Genomic DNA, 21,374 nt, shown 5'->3' with positions numbered 1-21,374 from the left:
TCACTGCTTTAGTAGGTAAGTTCAATTGCAAACTATACAAAAAAGCACTTTGAAAGAAACTCATTAGAGTGCAAGTTCCTGAGAAGGGTCCTAAAAGGGACATGAATGATACTCAGAAATATCCTGGGTTCCATCTGAAAGAGAATGTTTTGAAATTAATTACAACACTTTTTTTTTTATTTAGATGTTCCTGGGCTAAATAAGCCAAGGAGCTGTATAGTATTAGGACTCAATTGCACATAATCATGCACTTTTAGTTTCAATTTAAATGTAAACTCCTTTTACCTAACTCTTTTTACCTGCTGTTTCATAGACATGATAGAAAAATATAGCGTACCATGTCCCTTTAACTTCCTTTTACATCTGTATGATCTGTATTGTTATAAATAAATTGCTTTAATCTTCTTTCCAATCCTTTTCCTTTTAACTGAAAGCTTAGAGACATGAAACCCATATTCTTCTTTCATGTTTCTGATAGATCATACAATCTTCTTAAACAACTTTTCAGTTTACTTCTAATATCAAATTTGCTTAATTTTCTTGGTATCCTTTGCTGAAAGAGCAGCAATGCACTACTGGGAGCTAGCTTAACACATGAGTCAATGACAAAAAGCATATATGTGCAGCTACCAATCAGCAGCAAGCTCCCAGTGGTGCATTGCTGTTCCTGAGTCTACCTAGGTATGATTTTCATCAAAGGATAGGTATGAGGTATGATTTCATGAAAATCATACCAAGGTATGAAAATTTATTACACATTCTCCAGTTTTGCATAACCAACACAGTTATAATTATACACTTTTTACCTCTGTGATTACCATGAATCTAACCCTCTGCAAACTGCCCCCTTATTTCAGTGCTTTTGACAGACTTGCATTTTAGCCAATCAGTGCTCACTCCAGGTTAACCTCACGCGCATGAGCTCAATGTTATCTATATGAAACACATGAACTAAAGCCCTCTAGTGGTGATAAATTGTCAAAATGCTTTCAGATTAGAGGCGGCCTTCAAGGCCTAAGAAATTAGCATATGAACCTCCTAGGTTTAGCTTTCAACTAAAAATACCAAGAGAACAAAGCAAAATTGATTATAAAAGTAAATTGGAAAGTTTTTTTTTGGACTTGACTGTCCCTTTAAGTGAAAATTGGCCTTGTAAATTTGTAGTTAATAATTAAATGTGGATTGTGATCAGCCAGACAAGACCGACACATGTTAAATACAGGATCATTTTTGACCAAATCAATAATGTAAAAAGGAAAACCGATTGCGATTGCATCAACATTGAAAAGGTCTAAACTGCAGCTGTTTATCAAGCTGATAATTATCAAACAATAGATTGTGATCAAGATAATAATCCCACACAGGTAATCAACTACATCCATGTTTAGATTAAAAAAAGGTTTTAAAATAGTTTATTCAAATAACTATAAAGAACACTGAGCTGAGAAATAACACAACATGTCATACAGCACTGTGCTCTTCAACATTGTTTAAATATGACGATAAGAGACATAAAAAGATAATATTGTAAAATAATATACAAATAAAAACATACATCACAAACAACACATTTGCTTCTCTGTAAAGTGTCCCTGTGCAATGCAGTAGGAGGGTGCAGACTAAAAATAGCGGCGGCCATATCAGTGCAACACAACTGAACATAAATAATTTCCCTTAGGTTGATGTAATTGTTTTAAACAGTAGACACATATAAAAATTCTAGTATTGTAGCCATTGATAAAAGTCTGTTATACGTAAACATAGAAGCAGATTTTAAAATAAAGTTTAGTCAAAAACTAACGTTTTCCGAAACAGTTGATAATTTCTGCAAATGGTACCAGTTCATACCATAGGTATACATGTGAATATGTGTATGCCCATAGGTTTATTAGTGTCTGACGTTTTCATAATATTGAAATATGCATCAGACACATTTATAAACACTATATACAATATGTATATAGATATATGTACATATTATCCTCCCCTCACCCAACCCTTATTCATGCCACACGATATGCCTTCATAAGGGAATACTCTCGTCTGCTTGCTCGCACTGCCCACAGGAAGAGGGCTCCAGCCATGATCTGCAGTGGTGAAGAAACGCAGGCCAAGCAGAAGGACCAACCATACTCTCCCCGTATTCCCGCTGGAGGTGGCAACCTCTTCTCAAGCATGTGCACGCCTCTGGAAAAGCACACAATAGAGCCCAGTGTACATAGTCCTGTAGCAGAGGTAAGAAGATGGTAAAAAGAGGAGAAAAAAATGTAAGGAATCCATTTATGCTAACACAGTTATATGAAACACAGATTAGAAGATGCAAAGAAATTACAAGAATGGAGATGTTGGAAAGGAGCCATTAGACAATTTCAAAATGTAAAAATGTAAAGCCGCCGTATTTACCTGCTAATAAGTGAAGGATACCAGTCCCCAAAGCAGGGCCAAGACTATGGCACACACAGCCAGCCAAGCCAATAAGAGCTCCTAAGAATATCAGCCCAAGGGCAACCAATGGGAGTATAAACTGACAACGCCACAAATCTAGAGGGTAAATAAAAACGAGATTTATTATACTCATAAATTGTTAGCTAATCCTATTGCTTGTAAACAAGAAGGGAGAAGAGGAGATAATCAAAGAGAGGAGTAAGTGACAAGCAGGTGATGAAAGAGAAAACACAAGCACAGGGCATATATCAGTTAGTATACAATAAAGAAATATATCTGATTTAAAGGGACAGTCTAGGCCAAAACAAACTTTCATTATTCAGATAGGGCGTGTAATTTTAAAACACTTTTCCAATTTACTTCTATCACCAATTTTGCTTTGTTTCTTGGTATTCTTAGTTGAAAGCTAAATCTAGGAGGTTCATATGCTAATTTCTAAGCCCTTGAAGTCCGCCTCTTAGCTCAGGGCATTTTTACAGTTTTTCACCACTAGGGGGTGTTAGTTCATGTGTTTCATATAAATAACACTGTGCTCTTGCACGTGGAGTTCATAGGAGCCCGCACTGATTGGCTAAAATGCAAGTCTGTCAAAAGAACTGAAATAAGGGTCAGTTTGCAGAGGCTTAGTTACAAGATGACCACAGAGGTAAAAAGTATATTAATATAACTGTGTTGGTTATGCAAAACTAGGGAATGGGTAACAAAGGGATTATCTATATTTTAAAACAATAAATATTCTGGTGTAGACTGTCCCTTTAATTTAAAGTTTTTATCATGTCTCCTGCAAAGAGCACTAACAGACTATGACATAACAAAACAGACACACAGATGCCCATTTATCAAGCACCGTATATCAAGACCGCTGCTCCATAACCCTGTCCGCCTGCTCTGAGCAGACAGGAATTGCCACAATTCAACCCGATTGAGTATGATCGGGTTGATTGACACCTCCCTGCTGGCGGCCCATTGGCCGCGAGTCTGCAGGGGGCGGCGTTGCACCAGCAGCTCTTTTGAGCTGCTGGTGCAATGCTGAATACGGAGAACGTATTGCTCTCCGCATTCAGCGAGGTCTTGCGGACCTGATCCGCACTGTCGGATCAGGTCCGCAAGACCGTTGTTAAATAGGCCTCAAAGTGTGGTTGCAAGATATTACGGAACTAATATTTTTCTAAAGGGTGTCTTAACAAAAACACAGACATTAAACTTGTAAATGAACCAGAAAGAGAGAACACAATAAAAGGGACAGGCTACATGAACATTTTTTATTGTTTAAAAATATAGATAATCCCTTTATTACCCATTCCCCAGTTTTGCATAACCAACACAGTTATATTATTACACTTTTTACCTCTGTGATTACCTTTTATCTAAGCCTCTGCCGAGTGCCCATTTATATTAGTGCTTTTTACAAACTTGCATTCAAGCCAATTAGTGCTGACTCATGCATAGCTCCACGGGAGTGAGCACAATGTTATCTATATGTGAAAAGCTAATAGATAGAGCATGCCATTTTAAGCAACTTTCTAATCTACTCCTATTATCAATTTTTCTTTGTTCTCTTGGTATCTTTATTTGAAAAGCAGGAACCGCTATCCTGGATGCTGAACCAAAAATGGGCCGGCTACTTAGCTTAGATACCTGCTTTTTCAATTAAAGATAGCAAGAGAAAAAAGAAAAATTGATAATAGGAGTAAATTAGAAAGTTGCTTAAAATTGCATGCTCTATCTGAATCATGAAAGAAAAAAACTTTGGATTTACTATGCCTTTAACTCACAAAACAAAAGTACTTTTGAAGTAAGCGGCCAGAGCATGGGATATTTGAATTCCAGCACTACATTAAAGGGACACTGAACCCAAATTTTTTCTTTCGTGATTCAGATAGAGCATGAAATTTTAAGCAACTTTCTAATTTACTTCTATTATCAAATGTTCTTCATTCTCTTGGTATCTTTATTTGAAATGCAAGAATTTTTGGTGAACAACCGGGGTTGTTCTTGCTGACTGGTGGATAAATTCATCCACCAATAAAAAAGTGCTGTCCAGAGTCCTAAACAAAAAAAACTTAGATGCCTTCTTTTTCAAATAAAGATAGCAAGAGAACGAAGACAAATTGATAAAGTTGCTTAAAATTGCATGCTCTATCTGAATCACGAAAGAAAGAATTTGGGTTCAGTGTCCCTTTAAAGTTAACGCGTATCTTCATTACAACTAATGAATTAAACTCCATCTAAAATATTGCTAAAATTCTGGATCTGTTTATACAAAGGGAAACGTTTACCATCACTTTAACAAATATCACAAAATGAGCAATCACTCTAATAGATGGGGGGTTATTCTAATCCTCATGCAATGCAGCAGCAAGTAAAAGATCATTGTTTTCAAAGCTTAAAAACATACCCCTGTAAAATATAGTATCTTACATATTTCTGAAAGAAAAGAGAATCTCAGCTATATCATACTGTGAGTTACTGGTACCTATGATGTTAAAGGGTCATAAAACCCACATTTTTTAGGTCATGATTTAGAAAGAGCATGTCATTTTAAACAACTTTCTAATTTACTTCTATTATCCAATTTGCTTCATCGTCTTGATATCCTTTGCTGAAAAGCATATCTAGATAGGCTCATTAGCTGCTGTTTGGTGGCTGCACACAGATGCCTTATGTGATTGGCTCACCCATGTGCATTGCTATTTCTTCAACAAAGGGTACCTAAAGAATGAAGCACATTAGATAATAGAAGTAAATTGGAATATTATTTAAAATAGTATTCGCTACCTGAATCATGAAAGAAAAATGTTGGGTTTAGTGTCCCTTTAATCAAAGTTAGTTCTCACAGTAGCTGCAAATTACCCTTGTGAGGATGCAATAGCCAAGTACAGTCACTATACAAAGACAGAGATTAGATTGGATAACATCTCATGACCTGGGCAGTTAGTTAGATACCATAGGATAGTCAAGAGATTTTAGAATACATTTAGATTTTTAATAGTAATATATGGTGGAAATTGCATTTTAAATCTGCCTTTAGTGCCTCTTAAAGAGACATCAAACCCAATTTTTTTATTTCATGATTCAGTTAGAAATTACAGTTTTAAACAACTTACATTTATTATCTAATTTGCTTCATTCTCTTGTAGAAGAAGCAGCTACAATGCACTACTAGGAGCTAGCTTAACACATTGGGTCAGCCAATAATGTGAGGCATGTTTGTGCAGCCACCAATCAGCAGCTGCGGAGCCTACCTAGGTATATTTTTCAACAAAGGATACCAAGAGTACAAAACATATTAGATAATATAAATGAATTGGAAATTTGTTTAAAATCACACGCTCTAGCTAAACCATGAAATAAAAAAATGGGTTTCCTGTCCTTTTATTGTCAAGCCTCAAAATGAAATTATATCATCGGTCAAAGGGATAGTAAACGCCAAAAAATTTTTTTTTTTTTTTTAAAAGATAGATAATCCCTTTATTTACAATTTCTCAGTTTTGCATAACCCACACTGTTATCGAAATATACTTTTTACCTCTGCAATTACCTTGTATCTAGGCTTCTGCTGACTGCCTCCCTATCTCAGATCTTTTGGCAGATTTGCATTTCAGCCAATTAGTGCTGAATTTTAAATAACTTCACGTGCATGAGCACAATGTTATCTATATGAAACACATGCACTAACGCCCTCTAGCTGTGAAAAATGCACTTATTTAAGAGGCGGCCTTCAAGGGCTTAGAAATTAGCATATGAGCCTACCAAGATTTAGCTTTCAACTAAGAATAACAACAAGAGAACAAAGCTAATTTGATACAAGTAAATTAGAAAGTTGTTTAAAATTACTTGCCCTATCTGAATTATGAAAGTTTAATTTGGACTTTACTATCCCTTTAAAACATTACATAGGAAATTAGTTACTCCATTATATATTACTCACATTTACAATTCTTTTTAACAAATGCAAGCGTTTTGTTCTCGTTTTAATACAGTATTTAGATTTACTGAATAAAAGAAAATGACTTGTGATTAAAAGGAGAGGCTCATTTTTATTTTTTCTGACATGGTTCTGGTGGTTTTTACTACTACTCATTTACTGTAGCTCAGTCCCCGTGGTTTATCCAGTGGGAGAGTTGTAGGGACAGTCCGAGCTGACTTCACGGTGGGAGCGGTGTACATCATTGATGATTGAGGTTATTATTATTCTTTATTTATAAAGCGCCCACAGATTCCGCAGCGCTGCCCATGGGTACAAGGATAACAGTACAGTGGAGAAACAATACGATAAGACACAAAATTTTACAAACAAATACAGGGGGAATTGAGGGCCCTATTCCCGTGGGAACTTACAATCTAGACGGTTGCGGGACATATAAATAAATATAAATTGCTTGCACCTGGCTATAAGTTTGAATACTGATAATACTGTTGCCAAGGAAGAGTGGCCAGAGTACATTCAGGGAAGAACATGACCACATTCTTATTTCTGATGTTAAAGGGACAGTCTAGGCCAAAATAAACTTTCATGATTCAGATAGGGCATGTCATTTTAAACAATTTTCCAATTTACTTTTATCACCAATTTTGCTTTGTTCTCTTGGTATTCTTAGTTGAAAGCTTAACCTAGGAGGTTCATATGCTAATTTCTTAGACCTTGAAGGCCACCTCTTTTCAGAATGCATTTTAACAGTTTTTCACCACTAGAGGGTGTTAGTTCATGTATTTCATATAGATAACACTGTGCTTGTGCACGTGAAGTTATCTGGGAGCAGGCACTGATTGGCTAAACTGCAAGTCTGTCAAAAGAACTGAAATAAAGGGGCAGTTTGTAGAGGCTTAGATACAAGATAATCATAGAGGTTAAAAGTATATTATTATAACTGTGTTGGTTATGCAAAACTGGGGAATCGGTAATAAAGGGATTATCTATCTTTTAAAACAATAAAAATTCTGGTGTAGACTGTCCCTTTAAGCTCACGTGACCGGCTGGGTCATGTGACCTTCTTGGTCATCCAATAACACTGCTAAGCATAAAGATATTCTGTAAGATAGTGTTACGTAAGCGGCTTAGTGACGTTGGCGGCTGGGTCACGTGAACTTAACATCCGGAAGAAGAGGACGGCCATGTTTCCTATAGTTACATTGTATGCACGATTTAACTACTGTGTGTCAACGATTTTGTGCACACGCCTTAGTGACTGTTGCTTTAGCACAAAATACTTAAAATGAGAGCACATTATAATACAGAATGCCGACGATGCCACCAATAAAAAAAAATGTATGAATGAAACCAGCAGGGCTCTGTAACATACACATTTGAGAGCTGAAGATATCTATTCCCATAAAAAAAAATGGGCCGGCTCCTATGCATCACATTCCTGCTTTTTAAATAAAGATAGCAAGAGAATGAAGAGAAATTGATAATAGGAGTAAATTAGAAAGTTGCTTAAAATAGAAATGCTCTATCTGAATCATGAAAGAAAAAAAGTGGGTTTAGTGTCACTTTAATCATATGTTGTAACCATAAAAAGTGATTATTTATTTTAGCTCATTTACAAGGTCACACATTTTCAGTTATTGGGGCATATGTATCAAGCTCCGAATGGAGTTTGATGCCCTGTGTTTCTGGCGAGCCTGCAGGCTCGCCAGAAACAGCAGTTATGAAGCAGCGGTCACAAAGAACGCTGCTCCATAACCTGTCCGCCTGCTCTGAGCAGGCGGACAGACATCGCCCCAATTCAACCCGATCGAGTACGATTGGGTTGATTGACACCCCCTGTTGGCGAGTCTGCAGGGGGTGACGTTGCACCAGCAGCTCTTGTGAGCTGCTGGTGCAATGCTGAATACGGCGAGCGTATTGCTCGCCGTATTCAGCGATGTCTGTCGGACCTGATCCGCACTGTCGGATCAGGTCCGACAGACATTGATAACTAGAGGCCATTGTGTAGCTGCAATACTTACATGTCCTTACTATGTCCACCTCTGTATTATGATTTCCCGGTTCTTCATATTTAACAAAGAACTGATCAGACCACGACCACATCACACAATGAGAAACTGCGTTAGAATCTGTTTCTATTAGGAGAGAAAAAATATGTCAAATATCAGAAACCAAAATAAAAATCTGCAAAACCATAAACATTATATGATTTTCAAAGGATTTGATTCATCATAATATAATATTGTAGTCAAAGTCAATATAAGCTTGGTGAGAACCTAGCAGTAGGTTTCCCTGGCACACTACCAAGTATTAATTAACTCAAACCAATAAATATTAATAATCTCCCAGGACTACCAGTCCGCAAACTCAAAGGGACATAAAACAGTTGCAGCAATCATTAAGGTTAAACATATCTAATTTGTCCGTACATCAATTGCACAGCATGATAAAAAAAACATACAACATCAAAATATGTGCATTTGATTAAAAAGGAATAATAAAAAAATAAAAGTTTGCCAAATATGGTGATTTTATTGTTTAACCCCTTAACGACAGGGTACAGGGTACGTCCTACAAAAACTGTCAGTGACCAATGACGTATCCTGTACGTCCTCAGGGGTTTAAAGGTTTTGCAGTGATACCTTGGTATTGAGGCATCACTGTAAAAGCTTTTTTTAGCCACTGATACACTCTGTGGACCTCTCTGCATTGGGCATTGTTGGTGCTGATCGTTGGTGGGTGGGAGCATCGATGTTCGGGGTTCCTGTTCCTGTGTGTAACATATGTGCATCAGTCCGCGGAAGCAGCCGGGGGGGAGTGGGTGGGGCTGTGTGCGCGCGCATGTGTGCCAAATCTTAAGATTTTATAGTGACATTTTTATACTCAACGCGATGGTGGGGCTATCCGGATGTTGGGCAAGGGATCTGGGAGGGATAGGGAGGTAGGATATTGAGGGGGGTAGCTACACTACAGAAAATATCTTATTTTAATAATAAAAACAAAATACACATTTTTGGGGGGCAAACTGGGTACTGGCAGACAGCTGCCAGTACCCAAGATGGTGGCAATTAGAGAGGGGAAGGTTAGAGAGCTGTATGGGGGGGGGGGGGGTCAGGGAGGTTGGGGGCTAAGAGGGGATCCAACACTGCAGAATCAATTGGAGAAAAGAAATGTAAAAATGCTTTTTATTTTAGCACTGTCAGACTTAAAGTGAATGTAACTTTTCATCAAGTAGTGCCCGGTTTTTAAAAAAATACTATTAAAAACAGGGGCACTTTCATTGATGAAACTTTATATTGCACCATATTTGTAGAAATACTTACCTCTTCGTCTTGAAAGCCGGATCACTGATGATGTTGCTCCCCCCGTCCGTCACAAAGCCTCTTCCTACTTCAGAAATGACGATGCCGGCCTTCCTCCAATCACGGCGTTGCTTTAGGCAATGCTTCAACTGGGGGGAAGCCGTGATTGGAAGATGCCGGAACTGTCATTGCTGATGTAGGAAGAGGCTTGCGACGGGCTGGCGAAGCGCTGGAGCGGCTTTCAAGACGAAAAGGTAAGTATTTCTACAAATATGGTGCAATGTAAAGTTTCATCAATGAAAGTGCCCCCGTTTTTAATAGTATTTTTAAAAAACGGGCACTACTTGATAAAACTTTACATTCACTTTAAGATGGCGGTGACAATTGTGAGGTGGGGGAGAAAAGAGAGCTGTTTGAGGGGTTCAGGGAGGGATCAGGGGTGGGATGTGTCAGGTGGGAGGCTGATCTCTACACTTAAGCTAAAATTAACCATTCAAGCTCCATACAAGCTACCTAATTTACCCCGTCACTGCTGGGCATAATACAAGTGTGGGGCGCAGCGTCATTTAGCTGCCTTCTAATTACCAAAAAGCAACGCCAAAGCCATATATGTCTGCTATTTCTGAACAAAGCGGATGCCAAAGAGGCTTTTACAACCATTTGTGCCATAATTGCACAAGCTGTTTGTAAATAATTTCAGTGAGAAACCTAAAATTGTGAAAAATTTTAAGATTTTTTTTATTTGATTGCATTGGGCGGTGAAACGGTGGCATGAAATATACCAAAATGGGCCTAGATCAATACTTTGGGATGTCTTCTAAAAAATATATACATGTCAAGGGATATTCAGGGATTCCTGACAGATATCAGTGTTCCAATGTAACTAGCGCTCATTTTGAAAAAAAAATGGTTTGGAAATAGCAAAGTGCTACTTGTACTTATTGCCCTATAACTTGCAAAAAAAGCAAAGAACATGTAAACATTGGGTATTTCTAAACTCAGGACAAAATTTAGAAACTATTTAGCATGGGAGTTTTTTGGTGGTTGTAGATATGTAACAGATTTTGGGGGTCAAAGTTAGAAACAAAAGTGTGTTTTTTTCCTCTTATTTTATAAAAAATGTTTTTAGTAAATTATAAGATATGATGAAAATAATGGTATCTTTAAAAAGTCCATTTACTGGCGAGAAAAACGGTATATAATATGTGTGGGTACAGTAAATGAGTAAGAGGAAAATTACAGCTAAACACAAACACAGCAGAAATGTAAAAATAGCCTTGGTCCCAAACGGACAGAAAATGGAAAAGTTCTGTGGTTCTTAAAGGGATAAAAGGGATAGTAAACCACAAAAAATGATTTTATGATTCAGATAGAACACACAATATTACACAAATTTGCAATGTACTTCTATTATCATATTTGCTTCATTCTCTTGTTATCCATTGCTGAAGGGACAGCATTGCACTACTGACAGGAAGCTTAACACATCTAGTTAGCCAATCACAACTGACAAATGTGTGCAGGCACCAATTAGCAGCAGCTCCCACTAGTGTAGGATAGGTGCATATTCATTTTTTAACAAGGGATACTAAGAGAACGAAGCACATTTGAAAATAGAAGTGAATTAAAAAGTGTCTTAAAATGACGCTCTATCTGAATCATGCAAGTTTAATTTTCACTTTCATATCCCTTTAAAAATATAGTTAATCCTTTTATTATCCATTTCCCAGTTTTGCATAACCAACACTGTTATATCAATACACTTTTAACCTCTGTGATTACCTGGTATCTTTGCCTCTGCAGGCTGAGCCCTTATTTCAATTCTTTTGACAGACTTGCATTATGGTCTTTCCTGTGGAGTTGTGCAGGATACACCACTAATTGGCTAAAATGCAAATCAATTGATAATAAATAACCATGTGATCATGGGGCTTAGATAAAAGGTAATCACAGAGGTAAAAAGTGTATTAATATAACAGTGTTGGTTATGCAAAACTGGGGAATGGGTAATAAAGGAATTATTTATTTTTTTAAACAATAAACATTTTGGAGTGGACTGTCCCTTTAAAGCCCTTTGAATTCCTTTTTTTTTCTTCTAACACTTGAGACGTCATATCTTTGAGCCCTTAAAACTTTTTGTGCAATTTTTTTTTTATAATTTTTATTAGATAGTGATATTATGAGCGTAACTGTACTTTGTAATTTATTTTTGCAAAACAGTTAACCAGAGCTCTGAGGACGCGGTATTACAAGCGATTGCCCTTGTAATACGAGCGGTAAATCCGCTGCACACAAACACCTGCAATAAACCCCTTTTTGCTTGCACGTAACTATTAACACACACCTCATAATCTAACCCTAAATATGCTGACTTGTTCAGTACAGGAATATCTATTATTTAAAGGGCTATGGGAATAAAAAATTATTAGATCATTAGTTTAATAGTAAAATGAAAGTGACAATATACTCCAGATTTTTTTGTGTTTAAAAATATAATTGCCCATACCCCAGTTTTGCTTAAACAACACAGTTATATAAATACACTTTTTATCTCTGTGATTACCTTGTATCTAAGCCTCTGCAGAATGCCCCCTTATTTCAGTTCTTTTGTCAGACTTGCCTTTTAGCCCATCAGTGCTGACTCATAAATAACTCCACAGGAGTGCGCACAAAGTTATCTATATGGCACACACAAACAATCACTGTCTAGCTGTCAAAATGACCTGAGATAAGAGGCAGTTCAATGGCTTAGAAATCAGCATATGAGCCTACCTTTGTTTAGTGGTCAACAAAAAATACCAAGAGAACAAAGCAAATTTGATGATAACAGTAAATTGGAAAGTTGTTTAAAATGACATGCCCTGTCTGAATCATGAAAGTTTAATTTTGACAAGACTGTCCCTTTAAGTTTCATGAACAGTTTTTGGCAAACATAATGTTGTGCTGCTTCTTTTTAAAGTTTCTATGCCAGCCAATGCATTAAATGCCCTATGAGCCAATAAAAGGACATATTGTTAAAGATATTTTAGGGAGAGTAAATTCTAAATAAACTTTCAAGATTCAGATAGATCATGTAATTTAAAAAAAAATTCTTCTATTATTTCATTTTCTTTGTTCTATTGGTATCCTTTGTTGAAAAGCACAGCTAGGTAGGCACAGCAATGCAAAACTAGGAGCTAACTAGTGATTGGTGGCTGCACATATCTTATAACTGGTTTACCTAGTAATGCATTGCTTCTCCTACAATAAAGGACACCAAGAGATTGAAGCAAATACAAGTAAATTGGAAAGTTATTTAAAATTGTATGCTCTGTCTGAATCATGAAAGGAGAAATTTCTGTTTCATGTCCTTTTAAAGGGATAGGAAAGTCAAAACTAAAGTTCCATGATTCAGATAGAGCATGTAATTTTAAGATACTTTAAATTCCTTTTTATTTTCAAATGTGCTTCATTCTCTTGGTATCCCTTGTTGAAAGAGAATACGCACATATTCTACACCAGTGGAAGCTAGCTGCTGATTGGTGCCTGCACACGTGTCTCTTGTGATTTTCTAATTGGATGTGTTCATCTAGCTGCCAGTAGTGTACTGCTGTTTCATCAGCAAAGGATAACAAGAGAATGTAGCAAATTTGATCATAGAAGTAAATTGGAAAGTTGTTTAAAATTGTATGCTCTGTCTACATCATGAAAGAAAATTTGGGGGTTTTCGAGAATTTATACTGCACTTGTTTATTGCTCTACCATTTACATCCTCTTAATCAACAACCAACAATACAGGTTATAGGGACACTGAACCCAATATTTTTTCTTTCATGATTCAGATAGAGCATGCAATTTTAAGCAACTTTCTAATTTACTCCTATTATCAAATTTTCTTCATTCTCTTGGTATGTTTATTTCAAAAGCAAGAATGTAAGCTTAGGAGCCGGACCATTTTTGGTGAACAACCTGGGTTGTCCTTGCTGATTGGACAGCACCAATAAACAAGTGCTGTCCATGGTTCCTAACCAAACATTTACTGGCTCCTTAGCTTAGATGCCTTCTTTTTCAAATAAAGATAGCAAGAGAACGAAGAAAAATTTCTAATAGAAGTAAATTAGAAAGTTGCTTAAACTTGCATGCTCTATTTGAATCATGAAAGAAGATTTGGGTTCAGTCTCCCTTTAATTTAAAGGGACATGAAACCTAAAATTGTTCTCTCATGATTCAGAATGACTGTACATTAAAAAAAAAAAATTAAACAACTTTCTAATTTACTTCTTTTATCAATTTTGCTTCATTCTCTTAGTATATTTAATTGAAGCAGCAGCGATGCACTCCTGGGAACTAGATAACGTGTAAGCCAATGGGCATTCAAATTAAGCCACCAATCAGCAGCTAGTTCCAAGCTCCTGAGCCTATCTAGATTATGCTTCTCCACAAAGTATACTACGAGAATGAAGCAAAATTGATAACAGATGTAAATTGGAATGTTGTTTATTCCAATTTACTTATGAAAGAAAAAAAATGAATTTCATGTCTCTAAGAAAACTGAAGGTGATACAGACTTAGGTTGGCTGTATTGACCTCGGCAGAAAAAAAAAATAAAAAACAGCTCACAAAACTTTAATATTGATCTGCTTACTATAACTATAAAGAGCATGCATTGCAAACTATTGCTACATTAAAGGGACATTTTCTTTCATGATTTAGGAAGAAAATACCATTTTAAACAACTTTCCAGTTTACTTCAATTATCAAATTTGCTTTATTCTCTTGGTATCATTTGTTGAAGGAGCATACTGGTTGCTGGCAGAACACATGGGTGACCCAATGAAAATCAGTATATATATATATATATATATATATATATATATATATATATATATATATATAGCCCCCAATCAGCAGCTAGAACCTAGGTTCTTTGCTGCTCCTGAACCTTTTAGCAAAGGATAACAAGAGAAGGAAGCAAATTAAATAATAGAAGTATATTGGAAAGTTGATTAAAATTGTATGTTCTATCCAAATCATGAAATAAAATGCTGGGGTTTCCTGGACCTTTAAGAGTATACATGAAAGAGATGCTCACCGGATTGTTGGTACCAGGTAGACTGTGCTACAGTGATGCATCTTTGCCACAGGCCAAAACTGCCATTATAGTGGAAGAGAGCGTCAGTATAAGCCTTCTCATCTGTGTTTTCTGGGTCCTTCAAGAAATCTTCTGTTGAGGTGCCACTGTAGTTGGAGTAAGTGGATGGGGTGAAGTATTGGTACCAGGAGGCTGTACCTACGGCAGCAGCGAGGTAGATCACTGACAGCAGAGACAGAACACTTCCTATCACAAGGGCTGTGGCAAATCGGTTATCCATCTCGCTCAGCTCTATGGAGATAGCACAGATCTTCAAAATAATGGTTTGTTTGTTTTTCTAACTCAGAATAAATAACAAAAATAAATCGGAAACCAGGCGGATAAGAGTAAAAGGGCAGCAATAAGTAAAGCCTATGGCCATAACTACTTATAGACGTGCGCTGGATAAAATTGTGCCGATGATTAAATAAACAACCATTATGAAGACTTAACGCTATAGAGAGATCAGTAACCTCATATACCACAGATCATTTTATATTTAATTGCTTATAATACCTACATCCTCACTTTGAACAATGTCCTCGGAAATTCCTTTATGGGGCAAGGTATTCTGGGAGTTTGAGTCCCGTCACTGAGCTCGGCTGAGAATAAGCGCATGCGCAGAGCAAAAAGTAGGGGACCAGGGAGTTTCTGGACAAACGACAAGAATGGAGCCGAAGCATCGACCAATGAGAGTCATCTAGAGGCACCTTTTGGAATGACTGCAGTTTGCAGTAAGTTCTAGGCACTCACAGGACTTTAGAGTGGATGGAAAAATCTTTTTTTATTTTTATTTTTTATTTGAAGAGCAAAACTACAATATAATATATATATGATTATACATCAGATTATAGTGTATTTTTAATCTCTAAATAATTAAAGGGACAGTATACACTTATTTTCAAATAACTGCATGTAATAGACACTAGAATAAGATGCACAGATACTGATATAAAAATCCAGTATAAAACTGTTTAAAAACGTACTTAGAAGCTCTCAGTTTAGCTCTGTTGAAAAGGTATTTGGAAAGCCCACTGCAAGTGGCAAATAAGACACCCCCCCCCCCCTTGTTTTGCATATGAAAAGACCCTTTACACAAACAGGAGCAGGTAGCTGACGGTATTCTCGTAAAACTTTGGGGCTTGGTTAGGAGTCTGAAAATCAAAGCAATTGTTACAAACTGCTGTTTGTAACTGGCCCTTTAAATGAAAAATTGCCCTGCTTCCCTGGATTTTGGAGAAGCCTATTTGCCAGCCTCCTTCCACATGACTATGGCTAGGCTTACCATAATTTTTAGAGGTGAAACTGGGACCACCTGGTGCGGTGCCAGTGGGGGTGTGGTCAGGAGCGTGGTCAAGGGGGGGTGGCAATTACCGGTCCTTTTAAAGTAGTAGCTTTTATGTGCGTAATGTTTTGTGGATACTCTACCCTTCCTCAGTCAAACAAGTGAATCACACAGTTTAAATAGACCATAACACCACCCCCTAGTGAAAAAGGCACCATTACGTTGTCATGGCAAATAAATTATTAATCTAAATCTCAGATTCTAAATAATGCCAAACATCAAGCATAATTATCACTTTCATAATGATCAATTTCACAATTTAATATCTGCAGTGTAATATGTGTTTTATGTGTCTAATTAAGGAACAGAGCCAAATACTGATAAGGCAAAAATACAACATTGAATGAAAGTAAAAAAGCTGTTTAAGAGGCTACTCTATACCATAATGCAGGAAGATTATAGCCAAAATGCTATCCTGCATGAAGTAAAGCAAGATCCAGGCCAAAAATCCTTCCTGTCTGTACTTCCTAGTCATACCCATATGATTCCCCTAAAGGTGTATTACTGGCATTGTCACCAGGGGTCGGGGGGGTGTTAAATTCTTAGAAAAATAAACCAAGTAGTACTACAAAATTTAAAAAAAACCTATGCTGCTCACTCAGCCTGTATTACTAAATGTAAACTTTGAAGGACACAAACGTTAAGCTAAGCAGGGCTGTATGTAACAAAGTACCAGCATCCAACTATGCTGGAGAGCCACAGTCCAGTCATTTTGAATAATGTGTCCGGGTTTCAGGTAGTCTGAAGCCCGGACACATGATTTGAAACCTGGAGGTGGCAACCCTACTGGGACAGAATGAACAACTGGGTGGGACACTGGGACAGCGCCTCCAAACCGGGACAATCCCAGTAAAAGTGGGACTTCTGGTAAGCCTAACTATGGCCCCTGGAAGATTGTGCCCCTGAGGACATATTGACTTTTGTTGGGTGTGTGTGGCCCTTTAAGAACCATCTGGGGACATATTGGGACTTTGATGAACAATGCCCCTTTAAGACTATGTCCCCAGACCTGTGAAATGACTTGTCCCTGGCTTTCTCCCACTTGGTTCAGTTTCATTGTGTGCCATTAAGAGTTAAATTTTGTTCAGCTTCAAGAAACCTATTCTAAATACAAGTCTGCTGGGATCAGCTCTAATTAGGTTTAGTGACTTTCCCATTGTCTAATCAGACTAGTATTGATAAGGTGGACTGCATTGTTTTCTTGTGTGTAATGTTATCTGCTGTTGTGGCCTGTCAAAGGGAGTGTCTCTATCTAATATCAAATGTGTGATGGGGGATTTTATGCCTCCCCCTGAGAGTGTCCTGTTTGCATGTAACCTTAATAAAAGCAGGCTGTGTGCTTCAGCACAGCAGACCTATGTTGACCCTCTAACTTGAAGCTTTGACTCATGTTTGTAGGATTCAGCTAATATCACTACAGGGATTGCTGACTATGGTGCTGATGATTCTTTGGTGAGCGCTAGGAGCATCCTTTTCTACGGTCCAACTTCCAGCCAGCCTGGAGGCAACCGTAACATTTGGCGGCAGCGGTGGGATTGGCGTCCTAGCGCAAGGAGCAGCACCACAACAGCACTGGTATTGTAGGAAAGTTATTAAGGGCAACGCTAGCCACTGCGCAGCGTCCCTACCTACAGCAGCATGGAGCTGACAAGACACTATTCAGAACCCTGTGAAGAGCACCTCAACCTGATCCGTCGCTATGAGGGCGCGGATTTCGTTCCAGAGGTAAAGAGGCGGCTAGTCCGATATGGTCCAGACCCTGCACAGGTGGTAGTCAGTCGCATCATCCGGGAATTGGATACGGAGAACAAAGCGGCATGAGCCTTTGAGCGCCAATTGTGGAGTTTGAGGGTCTGGACACCTGGTCTCCAGCGAAAAAGTGAGTCACAGGGAGTGGAGAGCAACGACCTCCCTTCCCAGCGGCAGCCAGAGTTACAGGGAGAGGAGAGCAGCGACCTCCCTCCCCAGCGGCAGTATACCGTGCAGAGGGAAGAGACAACCAGTCCCCTTCCCCAGCCAGAGATACCAGAGGCAGCAGGCCTCATAGACTGGTCCTGGGAGGACCCCCAGCAGGCAGGTGGAGATGGGACCGCAGTCTCTCTACCGGCCCTACAGGGATGCTGGGCAGGCGGCCCAGATCCCCAGCGACAGACCCAGCTACAGGGAGGGGAGAGCATCGACCTCCCTCCCCAGCCGGAGTGTGCCTTCCAGGGAGAGGAGACAACCGGTCTCTCTCCCCAGCCGCAGCATGTTCCACAGGAAGCGGAGAGCATCGACCTCCCTTCCCAACGGCCACCGGAGTATCAGGAGGAGGAGGTAAGCCAATCTCCCCCTCCCCAGCTAATCCCTAACTTGGGCCCAGGGTTAACAGTGGAGATGTTGGCCCCCACTGACCCCCATGTTCCCTTTGCCACCGGGCAGGACTATGCCCCAATTCCCCCAGCAGAAGAGCTGGCATCAGGACAGAGCGCTGCTGGCCTCTGCCCTACAGACCTTGTCCTTGTTACAGAACTGGCCTGCAAACCCCTCACCCCAGCAGAAGCGCTGGCACCAGGGCAGAGTGCCGCTGGCCTCTGCCCCCCAAGTACCATCAGCTATTTGCCAAGCTGCGCCAGGAAGGCCGAGGATGCTGCACTTTCATCCTGCAACCTGGAACTTACAGGCCAGTACTACGTATTGTGGGGGGGCTACTTTGCTGCTAGCGATTATTTGTGGGTGGGTTGCGAGACTAACTTGGGCACTGACCGGCAGAAGGTCAGGTGCCTGGTTAGTCTCCCTCCAAAAGGGGAGATATGTTACAAACTGCTGTTTGTAACTGGCCCTTTAAATGAAAAATTGCCCTGCTTCCCTGGATTTTGGAGAAGCCTATTTGCCAGCCTCCTTCCACATGACTATGGCCCCTGGAAGATTGTGCCCCTGAGGACATATTGACTTTTGTTGGGTGTGTGTGGCCCTTTAAGAACCATCTGGGGACATATTGTGACTTTGATGGACAATGCCCCTTTAAGACTATGTCCCCAGACCTGTGAAATGACTTGTCCCTGGCTTTCTCCCACTTGGTTCAGTTTCATTGTGTGCCATTAAGAGTTAAATTTTGTTCAGCTTCAAGAAACCTATTCTAAATACAAGTCTGCTGGGATCAGCTCTAATTAGGTTTAGTGACTTTCCCATTGTCTAATCAGACTAGTATTGATAAGGTGGACTGCATTGTTTTCTTGTGTGTAATGTTATCTGCTGTTGTGGCCTGTCAAAGGGAGTGTCTCTATCTAATATCAAATGTGTGATGGGGGATTTTATGCCTCCCCCTGAGAGTGTCCTGTTTGCATGTAACCTCAATAAAAGCAGGCTGTGTGCTCCAGCACAGCAGACCTATGTTGACCCTCTAACTTGAAGCTTTGACTCATGTTTGTAGGATTCAGCTAATATCACTACAGGGATTGCTGACTATGGTGCTGATGATTCTTTGGTGAGCGCTAGGAGCATCCTTTTCTACGGTCCAACTTCCAGCCAGCCTGGAGGCAACCGTAACAGCAATGTTATTTAAAAATAAGCAAAACTATACATTTTTAAAAATAAATAAAAACTTTATGTGCTATATAAACAGACCATCTACAAAACATTTATGCAAAGATAAAAATGAGTGTATAATGTCCCTTTAAGTGGGAGATTTTTATGTTAGATAACATACTCACATACTCACACAAGATGCAACACAAAGTACTAAGGAAAGCATTCACTATATTTATGTTGCTTTTATTAATAATACATTTGGGAAATATGCTGCAAATTAATGCCTATGTTTGTATGTCAATGTGACGCACACAATGTAAAGGTTGCTCAGCATTTTACAAAGATCTCCCAGTTACTTATACACTAGAACTGCCGTAATTTACTAACTCCTGTCCTGGCATCTTCCCTGCTACAGTATGGCGACTGACACTACAGCAGCATCTTATCTGTTCTCTTCTTATTATTACACCAGGCATTTAGCCAGCTCTATGCAAGAACACATGAATTCAATTACCCTAAATTCTGAAGGTCTATCTGCAACAAGCAGCAGTCAGGAATATAAACGGGTTTATGTACCACTGGAGCAGGGGTAGGGACAAAATTAGTAGATCATCAACAGTCTGCTATGAATGCGTTACTGATGGATCAGATGGTCACCATGGCCCTGTGTATTGTACTTAGGTGCTTCTGTGTCTGTTTCTGCTTGTTAGCCCCCCAAAAATGTATTTACAGGTACTGAACCTGCTTTTACTCCACCAATAAAAAATAGCTCCCACTATAACAGATATGAGGCGCTAGCGGCAAACCCAATGCATTATCTGATTGGTTGTGCATCCAGTGACCTGAAAAAGACGTGGGCCAATCAGATCATGCATTGACGCCTATCTCCTATGTATGACCTGATTGTTCCGTGAGATTTGCGAAATGCTAGTACCAGATATAGATATTTAATTTTCAAGTGAATGAGGTTGCATTGTGGCATACAGATAAGCCACACTGCAACCCCTATCATTTCCAGACAGTCCCCTTATACAGTACACATACATGTAACGTATGCAAGGCATTATACACCACACATACATGTTTCACATGTGCAAGTGAATAGAGTTGCATTGTGGGGTACAACTAAGGCACAATGCAACTCCCATCACTCCAAGACGGCCCTCTTCACCAGCACATGTAACATGTATATGAGCCATTATACATCAAACATACATGTTTCATCACTCCAAGAATGCCCCTACACCAGCACACATGTAGGTGAGGGAATGAGGTTGCATTGTAGCATAAAGATAAGCCACACTGCCACTACTATCACTCACAGGCATCCCTATCATATTTTTATAGTCACACCATGGAAAAGGTAAACAGGGCTGAGATGTATGTGCACATATGGGGAGAGACAAAATCAGACAGCGGGAGGCATTTTTGGACAGAACCTAAATCCCCAAACAGAAGCAAAACAATGAGGGGCGTTAATGCATGATCTGATTCGTCTGTCTCTCTGTGAAGTCACTGGCTGCATAACCAATCGGATAATGCATTGGGTTTGCCGCTAGAGCCTCACTAACAGATTGGTAGCGGCTAGATTCCATCCATCTAAAGGACCTTCTGACATCACAGCAGTCACGTTACATGGAAAAACCTTCACCGATCTGATAACTCTGTGTGAGGGAAATGGAGGGTGGGTGCAGACAACAGGGGCTGTGTTGGGCTTGCACAGATATTCTA

General features: G+C 39.1%; 1 protein-coding gene across 2 annotated transcripts; it reads right to left on the bottom strand.

The window, feature by feature from the left end:
* Nucleotides 1-1,383: 1,383 nt before the first annotated feature.
* On the bottom strand, nucleotides 1,384-15,381 carry CLDND1 (claudin domain containing 1). Of its 2 annotated transcripts, none has more exons than XM_053691700.1 (5): nucleotides 15,309-15,381; nucleotides 14,750-15,040; nucleotides 8,398-8,511; nucleotides 2,404-2,541; nucleotides 1,384-2,224 (listed from the first exon to the last, which is right to left on the bottom strand). In XM_053691700.1, exons 2-5 carry the CDS (start codon nucleotides 15,027-15,029, stop codon nucleotides 2,004-2,006), a joined length of 753 nt encoding a protein of 250 aa, XP_053547675.1. In that variant the 5' UTR covers nucleotides 15,030-15,040; nucleotides 15,309-15,381; the 3' UTR covers nucleotides 1,384-2,003. The 2 variants fall into 2 exon arrangements, with proteins under 2 accessions (XP_053547675.1, XP_053547676.1); XM_053691701.1 differs by having other exon boundaries at nucleotides 15,305-15,371.
* Nucleotides 15,382-21,374: the final 5,993 nt, after the last annotated feature.

This window comes from Bombina bombina, chromosome 9, assembly GCF_027579735.1.
Source record: "Bombina bombina isolate aBomBom1 chromosome 9, aBomBom1.pri, whole genome shotgun sequence".
NCBI classification, from domain to species: domain Eukaryota; kingdom Metazoa; phylum Chordata; class Amphibia; order Anura; family Bombinatoridae; genus Bombina; species Bombina bombina.
The sequence above is the reverse complement of the archived record's forward strand: the minus strand, read 5'-3'. Positions and strand labels throughout refer to the sequence as shown.

Excerpts from the sequence above, each read along its gene's own strand:
- CLDND1 (XM_053691700.1), bottom strand. The coding sequence starts at position 15,029 with ATGGATAACCGATTTGCCACAGCCCTTGTGATAGGAAGTGTTCTGTCT. Across the intron at positions 8,512-14,749 it reads TACCTGGTACCAACAATCCG|AAACAGATTCTAACGCAGTT; the intron begins GTGAGCATCTCT and ends CTCTCCTAATAG. Across the intron at positions 2,225-2,403 it reads TATCCTTCACTTATTAGCAG|GACTATGTACACTGGGCTCT; the intron begins GTAAATACGGCG and ends CCTCTGCTACAG.